General features: G+C 65.2%; 1 protein-coding gene across 1 annotated transcript; it reads left to right on the top strand.

Annotated features, from left to right (window-relative positions):
• The first annotated feature begins 9,573 nt into the window (after positions 1-9,573).
• IL17B (interleukin 17B) lies at positions 9,574-11,322 on the top strand. The gene is made up of 3 exons (XM_026047684.1): positions 9,574-9,593; positions 10,539-10,813; positions 11,064-11,322. Exons 2-3 carry the CDS (start codon positions 10,566-10,568, stop codon positions 11,320-11,322), a joined length of 507 nt encoding a protein of 168 aa, XP_025903469.1. The 5' UTR covers positions 9,574-9,593; positions 10,539-10,565.
• Positions 11,323-11,373: the final 51 nt, after the last annotated feature.

The following is an 11,373-nucleotide window of genomic DNA, read 5'->3' as shown; positions in this document are numbered from 1 at the left end:
GGCTCGCTCAGGACGCAGGTGACTAAGGGGGTGGCCAGGGACCCTGCACGGGGCTGGGGCCTGGCTCGCTGCACGTGGCCGCTCTGCTGCAGGTCCCTGCACAGCACAGCCCTTTCCTGCCTCAGGAATGCTCGGCACCCAGGAATTTGGTGCTCGGTGCCTGCCGGTTTGGGCTCTCACTGCAGAGGGACCTAGCGAAGGGTCACCCCGTCCGCACACAGAGCGCATGCACGCACCCCGAAACGGGCGCATGGCAGCGATGGCACATGCTGGACGTGTCCCCTCGCTCGGAAGGGGCAGGGCCCTGCTCCCTGCGTGTCCCGGCTCACGCCGCCGCTCGCACGGGCACAGGGGCTGCGGGCACCGGAGCAGGGAGCGCCTGGCCGGGCTGCGCGGGACGTCGCGCCCCGGCACGGAGCCTCCGGCACCGCCTGCTCCGCTCGCCGCCGCTCTGCGTGTGCGGCTCTGCTCCCCGCCAAGCTCAGAGCCTGGCCAGACGGCCCCAGAGCTCAGGTTTGCAGCCTCACGGGCTGCTCCCTGCCTCCAGCTCGCGCTCCAAGGCGGCGTTTGGTTCCTTCTCCCCAGCCCAGCTTAAAGCACCAGGCTCCACTCGCTCCCACGTTACAGACCGGCCCCACGGCGCAGCGAGGGCGACCACCGTGACGGCCACGCTGGCTTCACACCCAGCCCTTGTCCCCGAGGAGCCACCCATCAGGGTCAGCTCCGCTGTACCCGTGCCCAAACCATGGGCACACGTGTGTGCACGGCGCCGGGGCCATCAGCCACATGCACCGTCCCCAGCGCTGGGCCGATGCTGCTGCAAAGCTCTAGCCACTCGTTAGCATTATTGTAATTAAGGAGAGCACCAAGATGCTGCATTTCCCAGTAAAGCGGGGCCAAGAAAAGGCAGGTTTTGCCAGCGGGGAGGAGGAACGAGCCAAGGAAAGCCCTGATCAGGAGCAGGCCTGGTTCTCAGCTTAAAAAAGAAAGAGAGACCAAGAGAGAGAGAGAAAAAAGAAAAGAGCCCTTAATCATCTCCAGACTGTCTCTTGACAAGCGTGGAGGGAAATGCCACTCCACGCAGGAGCCACCCAGAGCTGCAGCCTGTCTAGACGCAGCCTGCCCCAAATTCCTGCTGATAACTGCTTGGGAAATCGCAGGCGGAGGCGTCTCTGTGTTTGTTGGAAATTAGCTCGTGTCCCGCGGGGCCGGGAGGCGACGGCGCTGCCCGCTCGGAGCAGGGAGGACCAGGGCAGCGGTGCCCGAGCCGGGGGGAGATGCTGTTGGGATGGGGACGCGAGGGAGAAGGCTGCGCGTGTTGGGCCAGAGCCCAGCTCTGTGCCTCAGTTTCCCCACTGGCAAAGCTGTGGGAGAGAAGGAGCTGGGAACGGCTGCATGGAGGGATGGCAGCAGGTCAGTTTTCCATGGGGAGAAGAAGCCAAGATCCCCTGGAGCGGAGCTGTCCGAAGGCAGAGCGCCGGCGCGAGCTGCCCGAGCTTGTTCGCCCGGGCGTCTCGGCGCTCGTGTTTCGCGTTTGGGCGAGGATGGCGACGAGAGCGCGGCGGGGCCCTGTGTGCACACACGTCTCGAGCGAGTTGGGCCGGCCAGAGAGAGCAAAGTGAGGGGGGAAGCAGCGCCCGGAGCTGGTGGGGCAGAGCCGGGACTCTCCTCCCGGCCGGCAGAGCCGGGGGCTCCATGTGGCCTTTCCCAGGAAATGGCGCAACGCTGGCTCGCTCGCTCCCCCCGTGCGGAACATCTGCTCCGCGGGACGCCGGAATTTCCCAGGAATGGGCGGCAGCAGCGGGAGCGCTGCACGGCGCAGGGGGACGGGGACCATCCGCGGGGCCACCCGGTGCTCCATGTGCCGGAGGACAGGACGTCCCGCCGGGAGCGCCGTGTCCGGCAGCCGGAGCAGCTGGCCGGGCCGGGCAGCCCTGAGGCCCTGCCTGGGACGCTGCCCACGGGCCTCACGTGCTGCTCCTCGAGGATGTGCCCGGAGCGCGGTGCTGTCCGAGGGCACCCGCACCAAGCTCCGTGACCTGCAGGCCTCCAGCAAGGAGCTCTGCACGTCCCTGGTCCCGCCACAGCCCTTCCCGGGGAGCCCCGAAGCACCAGCGTGGACCCCGTGTCCGCTGTCCATGCAGCCTCACCAGGGGCTTCCAGCTTTTCCACCCAACAATACGCTCGGAGCCAAAGGTAGCTGCTCCCGTCACCTCCTGCCCCACTGGAGAGCCCTTTCCCTGGGAGGGAGCTGGTGGGAATGGTTTTGGAGCAGCCCTCCCATCCCCACAGCGTCCCAACCGCTGGAAACCCTCTGCGTTCCCTTCCACATCCATCCATCCATCCATCCATCCATCCATCCATCCATCCGCCCGTGCAGCACCTACCTGCCGGGTGCCGAGGGCCGCGCGCCCGCCGCCTCCCCTGCTCCCCATATAAGCGGCCGCTGGGACCCCGGTGCCGCCAGCCGGGGCTTTTTAAGCAGCTGGCATGCGAGTCCCGGGCAAAAACTCCTTCCATGCCGCTCGGGATCTGGAAAAAAGCCTTTTTCTTTTTACCTTATATGAGCTGGGAAGGGAGGCCAGGCTGCGGCGGGCGCCCCGGTCAGGGGCGCCTCGGGGAGCCATTGGCTGGGGGGCCGTCACGTGGAGCCGCCGCCGTGACCCGCGCCCGCGCGGCCCCGTGTTGCTTTTACCCCCTAAGGAAGGGCCGCTTGACAATTTTCATATTTCTTCTAAATTTGGAGATTTCAGACAATGCCGGGAGGCTTGGCTCAGGATGCCAGAGGCCCATGTGGAAGTCATTAAGTGCGAGAGGGAGCGCGGGAAGGAGGGGCCGGGGGGCCGCAGCCTGGGAACGGCGGCCGCGAGAGGCGGCTTCCTCCGCGGGGACGGGGATTGGGACGGGGATGGGGACGGGGACGGGGACGGGGACGGGGACGGGGACGGGGACGGGGACGGGGATGGGGATGGGACGGGGACGGCAGCGGGAGCCGGTGCTGGCGCCCGGCCCGCCGGCCGGGGAAGGAAGCGGAGATGCTCCCTGGCCCGGCTGAAGGCAGCTTGTGATTCCCATTACTTTGAGAAGCTCCGTCTGGCCTCAAAAATGAAAGGGGAAGGAAAGAAAGAGAAAAGCGTGGGGGCGTGTGAGCCCCTAACGGGGGCCGGTGACACCGCGGGGCTGCCGTGAGACCGCGGGACGTGGATGCCCCACGTGTGGCCTCCCCGAGGCCTCGCCAAGGGGCTGCCGCCCGCCGGGCACCGCGTTGCAGCCCTGGCACAGAGACAGAGCCCGGCGCCAGGCAGCACCGGTGGGAACGGGGGCACTCCCGGCTTCTCCCCTCGTGTTGTTGCAGGGGGGTGACTCTGGGGAGGCGCAATGGGCCCCGTGCCGCGGCCTCGTGCCGGGGAAGGTCCCGCGGCGCCGGGTGGCGGAGCTGGCTGTGCCGGGCAGCGTGAAGGCGCTGCCGCCACGGCTGCGTCCTCGTCACCCTGAACGCAGCAGGGATGAGCACGGGGACATCGTGCTCCGCGTCTGAGGGCCACCGTGACAGCGCTTGTGCCCCCAGCATCACGCACTGTGCGGGGGCACCGCGCTGCCACGTCCCCGTGGTGCTGCAGCATTGTCCCCAAAACACAACGGGTCCCTGCAAATCCAGCAGCTGCTGGGGCAGCACGGCTCTAAACGGCTGCAAAAATCCCAGTTTTAGGGTGCACTCGGGTGCTGCCCTGGGCTCTGCGGCTCTCCGGAGCCGTGCGCTGCGCAGGGCCCCATCCACTCACGCAGGGGAGGTGGGAGCCGGTAGGAAGGAGGTGAAGTTCCCTTTGGAAATGCTGCCCCAGTTTTGCTCGGCTGGGGCCCGAAAGGCAGCGCAGAACAGGGAGCAGAGGAAGGAGAGAGTTGGGAATGCGCCGTGCCCAGGTGGGTCCCTGGTCCCCACGGCTCCCTGTGTCCCCAGCTCCTCTGCACCCAACAACCAGCAAATCCATAGCTGGATGCAGGCAGAGCGCAGCTGGGCACTGCCATTAAACAAAAAACTATAATTAGAAGGCAGGTTTCCTAACCGAAGTGAAAAATGTCCCTCTCACCCCAGCTTGCACGCTGGATGCGGCACTCTTGTTCCATGACCCAGAGGGGTCGCGCCCTGCGGTTTCGGAGAAGCCTTAATAAGGTAATGTTTAGGAGGTTACTATCTTTACAACTCTTGTCTTATTACAGCTCCATAAGAAAAACATTTGGGGCAAAGCAGGATTCCTTGGAGCGGGTTTGTTTTTGTTACCGCTCCGCTGCGACGCTGCCCGGTGCGTCCGCGGCGCATTTGGCATCGCGGCACCAGCGCTCCCGGCCTCCTCTTTGCCCCCCTCCCGACCTCCATTCCCATCTCAGCTGGACACAGCAGGTCCCAGCACCTCCGAGTATCAAGGTTAGACCCCGCTTGCCCTCCAAGGCTGCTGCCATGCTCCAGAGCTGCTCTGGAGTAGCCCCTGCTGCCTCCTGGTGTGGGGATCCATGAGGATGGTGCTCCTCCCTCACACCTCCCAATTAACACCCCGGCTAATTGCCTGGAGGGATGTGGAGGCTCCAGGCCGGGAGATGCCAGAGCTCTCTCTGCCAAGCTCAGCTTTGTGAACCCACTGCTCTGAGCATGGGCCGCTGAAATGGCCCCACGGATGAGCCGGGGACGAGGGCAGGGCAGGGAACACTCGGTTGTGGCATCAGATGCAGCCCAGGCTGACGCTCCACCAGGGAGGTTCCACCTCTAACTTCTTGGGAGCTCCTGGGGGTCCCTGTCCATGCCAGAACAGTCCATTGCCCAGGGCAGTCTTGAGATCTCCAAGGAGGAAAGTGTTTGGCCCAGACCAGGCCTCTCTGCCCACAGTGGCCACTGTCATCCCCTACCACATCCCTGAAGAGCTAAGGTGCTCCTTGGAGGGCCACCATGCCCCGTTCCTTGTGGGCAGGGAGCAGGCCCAGGTGTCTCCAGTTTTCTCCATCCATCCCTGCCCCAAAAGGCCCATCCAGGCAGGTGGATCGCAGGCCCTTGGTGCTGAGGGAGGAGAGGTTTGGCTTGAGAATGACCCATGGAACAAGAGAGCCCTGGTGGGGCAGAACTTTCCATTTACCTCAGCCCTGCGCCTTGCCCTGGGAAACTGCAATTTGGACGCTCGCCCACAGGCAAAAGTTACCAAAGCCCTAAAAATAAGACGTCTTCTCCTCAAGGACCCTGAGGGTGTCCCTGCCCTGGAACAACTCGGTGAGACCCTTCCAGCCCCGTCTCCTCGCAGTTCAGGCTGCTTGGCGGCGCTCAGCATCGCGGCTGGGAGCAAACCCTTCCCACGGCGAGGAGCCGGGATGCAGCAGGCGCCGCGGGCAGGTCTGCATCCCACCTCTGGGCATCCTGGTGGAATCCAGCCTTTCTTCCAAGGGGCTCAGCCTGACCACTGCATTTGCTGGCTTAGGCTATGGGGGAAAGCCCCAAACTTTGCAATTTGGCAGCTCACCCCAAGGCTTATGATGGGCATCGTGGGCACAGCCCGTATGGACCATGGTGAGGGGCACAAAGGAAAGCATCCGGAGAGGAGCTTAAGGGCCTCTCCAGCAGCTCCTTGCTTGGTGATGTGATGTTTGCAGCAGGAGCCAGGTACAGACAGGGATGTAAACGCTGGGGCGCTGATGGCCCATAAAATCCCAAGCGCTGGCTGGGCCGCCCACCAGCGAGAGCCCAATTAGGGAATAAGCACCAGGAGGCCAAGTGGAAGCTGGCGCCGGGGCTGCATGGAGCGGGGACATTGCATCGTGCTGAGAACGAGCTGGTGAGGACCGAATCCCCCGCCGTGCAGCTGCCGTGGCTTCGCCCCATGGGGGCTCCTCTAGCCACGTTAGCTCAGAAGCTCTTCACACCCCCCGTGCCAATGCCACGTCAGGCTGGCACTGTTTGAGGACACAAAATCCCTCCCAGGGGAAGCTCACCTGCAGGGCTGGGACCCGGGGGATGCGGCTGTGCTTCAGGGAGGCGCGTGCAGATGCTGGTCCCAGCAGTGGTGGTCCAGCAGATGCTCTGGGCCTGCTGGTGCCGTCCCGTGCTTCAGCAGCTGGTTCTGTGCAGCTCCTGATCCTCTTCAGGAGGAAGAAAGAGCCCGAGACCCCGCAGCTCTCTGCGCCCACATGGGATCAAACCAGAAATCATGAGTCCCGATCCATGAGAGACAGAGCACAGAGCAGCACTTGGAGCTGGGTCCTCTTCGGGGCCGTCAGGCTGGGATAGGGTGGGAAAGGCCAAGGATTCTGCTGGGATGCAGGTTTGCCCCTGCTGTGCTCCTTCCCCCAACCCAGCCTCTTCCTCCATCGCTGCCACTGGGCAATAGAGACCCTGGGCAGCAGCAGCAATTGTCCCCTCCCTTGGGTGGCCAGAAATGGTGGCCTCTTTCCGTGGGTGCCGAGGGCAGCACGAGCCCTGGGCTCCCTCCGGGCAAGCTGGGGGTTCCTCTGCCCGCATGGCTGTGGCAGGCACAGCTGGCACCACACCAACGAGGGCTCGAGACAGCGCTGGGATGGACCGGAGGAGCCGGCCGGATCGGGAGCAATCCCGGCAGGACAGGGAGGCGGAAGGAAGTGCGGGGTGTTTCGGGCAAGGCAAGTCCAAGCAGGCTTTTTCCATCAGGTGCTCTGTCTCCAAGAGCCGAAAGGAAAAGAAAACAAAAGGCAGGAGAGAAGCCGGGCGGGAGAAACCTGCCGGGCGTCTGGAACGTGTCACAGGTGACGTGCTGTAAACGGCGGCGCTGATGGATGCGCCAGCGGGGCCACGGCAGGATGTGCCGGACAGACCTGAGCGTGACGGATGTCCCCTGCCCGAAGAGCACAAGCGCCGCAGAGACGGCTGCGCTGGGAAAACAACATTATCCTTACAGAGCCCAGATGCAACCAGGATGCGGGGTGCATCTGCTGACATGGCCTCAGGTGCACCCAGGGGTGGGGAGCCAGGCGTCCTGCTGCCCCAGGACACCCATCCCATCCATCTGGGCACGGGAATTGGGGACAGGCAGGACAAGGGCACCGGCAGCGCCCAGCCCTCCCGTGGGAAAAGCGTTTCCTCACGCGAACCCTTCCCGGTGAGCGTGGGGACCCCAGGGACACCGCGGCTGTCACGGGATGCAACAGGCCCTGTCCCATTGACCAGGAATGCCCAGGGGAAAGGCAGGGGGGAGACCGGGCGCCAACCCCTGTGCGGTGCCAGCAGCGAATTCCCGGCCTCCTTCTCCAGACGGGACATGTCTCCGTGTTTATGCAACTGAAGGAGCCGGCAGAATTGAGCACTTTTTGTTTTTCCCTTTTTTGAGAACGGGGAGTTATAATTCCCACCAAACAATGTTCTTTTCCAGCAAGCTTAAAATAAGCCTTTTTGGCCGGGGCTTCTGCGGAGCCGCTCGCGCCTCGAGCGGGCGTTTGTGCAAATATGGTTGTGAGCAGAGAGGCCGGGGCTGGGCGGCCGCGCCGGGCGCTACCTGCCCAGCACAGACAGGTGGAGATGCCCCACGAGCAGGAGACACCCTTTGGGCAGCGCCAGGCGATGCCGACGCCGTGACGAGCCCTTGTGCAGCAGCAAGGATGGCTGGCGCCATGGGAGAGGGGCTGGCGCTGGCACCGGGCACCCCATGGGGGCTGAGCCCCCAGCACGAGCGGAGCCACTGCCACCAGTGCCCGCACGTCCCCTGTCCCACGCGCAGCCCCCAGCCCCGTCCCGCACGCGGGGCCGGTGGGGAGAGCGGCCTGCGCCCGCCCCGCCGCCTCCCCCGGCTTATCGCGTTTGGCCCTGTCTGCATAAGCCCTGGTTTCCTTTTCACCAAAAAAGATCAAAACTGGGTAATTGGCTCCCGGCGCGGATGCCTCTGCGGCGCTCTCATGTGTAAACAGCATTTCCGAGCGCTGACACAAGGCAGGCGGCCGGGCGCGGAGGCGCGCGCCGCCCCGGCACCCCGGCACGGCCGCGGGGCGCGAGGCGCCTGGCCCAGCTGCCTCGCGCTGTCCCCTCCTCTCGGGACACAAAATGAGGGTGAAATGGCTGGGATGCAGCCGGGAGCCCCCTGGAAGTGCCTGGGGATGGGCCTGGGGGTGCTGCGTGAAGGGGGCCCGCTGGTTCAGCAAGCCCTGGTGGCCACCGCGTCCATGGCCCTTCTGCCGGCGCCATGGCCCTTCTGCCGGCGCCCAGGGTGACGAGGGGAAGCGGGTCCAGGGCCTAAGGGGATGGCAAAGACACCAGAACACCACTGTGGTGGCCAGCATCCCCTTGGGCATCAAGGGGGCCGGGGCTCACCCCCTTGCTGAGCTCCTGGGGGGCAGCGGGTAGAAGGAAGGGGGATGCGATAAGGTTGACCCTGCCTGGGGGGGTTCATGTAAGTGCAGGTCCTGGACTGAGAAAGGGACATGGAAACCTCCCTTCACTCTGCGAGTCAGGATGGTCTTCCAAGGCCTGGAGGTTGGAGACATGCTCCGCTGCAGGGATACTGAGGCAGGAAAGGCATTGGGGGGGGTCTTTCCTGGTCTCTGTCGGGTGGAAAAGGGGCAGGATGTGGGAGCCAGCCAGGCCTGGGGGAGCCCCGGGAGAGCAGCTGGCAGCTCCCTGCAGCTCCCTGCAGCTCCAGGACGCGCCGTGGGGCAGCAGCAGCACTGCAGGGCGGCCGGGGGGAGCGCGGATGGAGGTGGGTGCGGGGTGGCGCGCGGGGACAGCGGGACGCGCCGGGCGGCGGACAGCTCCACCGTGTGGTCCCTGGTCCGCAGCGGCCCCGGCTGCAGGGACGGGGGGGCGCCGGCCGCGGCGGGGGGCCCTGCGAGCCCCCTCCCACGGAGGGCACCCTGCGCGCGGCACCGTCCCCACGGCCGGACACAGGCGCCATCCCCACGGTTACTCGCTGGCACTGCAGCCCCGGGCGCTCCCGAGAGCGGTGTGAGCACCCAGCACCCGCGCCAGCAACATCCACCTCCCCGCAGCCGGCTCCCGGGAGCGGAGCCGGCGCCACGGGCCGCGCGAGGGGCTGCGTGGGGACAGGGGAGGTGAGGGGTGGGACAAGGACACCACAGGAGCTGGCGGCAATCCCCGCCTTTGCTTCGCTGTGGGGAAGAAGGGTTGGAGCCGTCGGTGCTCCCGAGGACAGTGGAGTTGGTGCCGGGCCCATGGGGACCACATGGGACCTGCAGGAGAAGGGTCGGTTACACTCACACCACCATGGGTGACACAGGACACAGCACCCAGTGTGCCCACAGACCTCCCGCTCCTCCACACTGGGAGCTGGGAGCTGCCCTGGCATCAGCAGCAGCCCCAGAGCCCCCAAATCCCATTCGTTCACCCAGACCCTTCTCCCATCTGCCTGCTCAGTGACGGACCAGGCGCCCGGCCAGCACCTGAGGAGGAAGAGGAGGAGGAAGCCGAGTCCCAGCGCGCGCTGCTCAGCATCCCTGGCAGCTCGGAGGCTCCCTGGCACCTGGGGACGCCCCGCGTGCCGGACACACCTCCAGGCGGGCGCTTCCCGGCTCCGGCTTCCTGACACAGCAGCAGCGACGGCGCCCGCTGCTCCACGATGGAGCCACCTCCAAACCTGGTAGGTGACGGCTGCCCTTGCTCACTTGCCTCCTCCATTCTAATTATTTGCACGCCCATTCTAATTATTTGCACGCCTGTGCATCGGGTGTGCACCCGGGTTTGTTTGCTTTGGAGCCATACGTTTTGGGCTGCAGGACCGATTGCTCCTGAGTTTGGCACAGCCAGGATAAAATAGGCTTGCAGAGCAAAGCGGAGATGGGGAGATGGGAGAGTCCAGCACCGGAGGGAAAAATCCGCCTGGGCTTTTTAGATCCCTGCTCCCCGTCACCGCGGCAGGAGCGGCACAGGGGCTGCCTCGGGCCAGCTGCAGCGACACGAATAGCAGGGAGCAGAGCTACAGAAAGCAACTTTGTTCGCTGCTGGGCAGCCTGCCGGGTGCCAGCACACGGCAGCTCGGCCCTGCAAGGCTGGAGGGAGAAGGGAAGGAAAAAGCATCTTTCTTTCTCTCTCTCCGGCCTTGGAGCACACAGGGAGGGAGGGAGAGGAGGCTTCGGATAAAGGTCTCATTCTTGACGGTCTCATCTCCAAAGCGCCGTCCAAGCCAGCAGCTCCCCAGGTAGAGCCTGTGCTGAATGGGTACCTGTCCCGCGCAGCCACCTCCGGGCTGGGACCTGGAAGGGAACCAGCGGCGAAGCCCACGGGGAGCACGGGAGGGCACTTGGGGTTATTAAACGGGAAGCAGAGACCTCTGGCAGGGGCCACACGCAGCCTGGGGTTTGGGGCACAGATCCGCAGCAATGCTGTGCCCGCCAGCCCCCAGACCTCGCCCTGAGCTGCTTCTGTGGGTCCCTGCTCCTTCAGGAATCTGCATTTGCTGCCCGAAGCCGCCGTGTCCCACCATGACCCATTGGCCCATTTGAGGGGGGAGAGGCGCCCGTGCCACAAGGGAGCCCCTTGGCTCTCCAGGGCTGGGCAGTCACCGACCGCCCTCCTTCCTCCTCAGCTTCTCTTCTGCATCTTCACCTTCGCCATGGTCCTGGTCCCAGAAGCCAAGGACCAAAGCAGGGGAGCGCGGGGAAGGAGACGGGGGCCGGGACGGTCCCTCGCCCTGGCCTGGGCCCCCGATGACCCCTACACCACCATGGAGGACTACGAGCAGAGCATCCAGGACATGGTGCGCCAGCTGAAGAACAGCTCCGAGCCAGGCGACACCAAGTGCCAGGTCAACCTGCGGCTCTGGAGGTCCAACCGGAGGAGCTTGTCGCCCTGGGCCTACAGGTGAGCGTGGACAGCGCTGGCCACCAGCAGAGCACTGCAGTGGCCACAGCTCCAGCACCGTGGGGCCACAACGGCTTGGGCAGTGGGACGAGCGGGACGGAGCCGCCACAGGGTGAAGGTCCACAGAGGTCCGATGGACCTCTGTGGACCTTCACCCTGTGGCGGCTCCGTCCCGCTCGTCCCACTGCCTGAACTTCCCCTGCCAGGCTCACGGTACCTCCAGCCTCACGTTGCTTTTCCTCCCCTGCAGCATAAACCACGATGCCACGCGGATCCCAGCGGACATCCCCGAGGCCCGATGCCTCTGCACCGGCTGCATCAACCCCTTCACCATGCAGGAGGACCGCACCATGGCCAGCATTCCCATCTACAGCCGGCTGCCCGTGCGCCGGCTGCTCTGCCAGGGGTCGGGAGACACGGGACAGAAGCGGTCCACGAAGAAGAAGTGTCCGAAGAAGTATCAGACAGTCATGGAGACCATTGCCGTGGGCTGCACCTGCATCTTCTGAGGTTGCAGAGCCTGCAGCCCTCAGCCCTTGCAGCCTGCAGGCACCCATGGG

This window comes from Nothoprocta perdicaria, unplaced genomic scaffold (assembly GCF_003342845.1).
Source record: "Nothoprocta perdicaria isolate Ctin4 unplaced genomic scaffold, notPer1 scaffold_5, whole genome shotgun sequence".
In the NCBI taxonomy this organism is placed as follows: Eukaryota; Metazoa; Chordata; class Aves; order Tinamiformes; family Tinamidae; genus Nothoprocta; species Nothoprocta perdicaria.
This window is presented reverse-complemented; position numbering and strand designations above follow the sequence as displayed.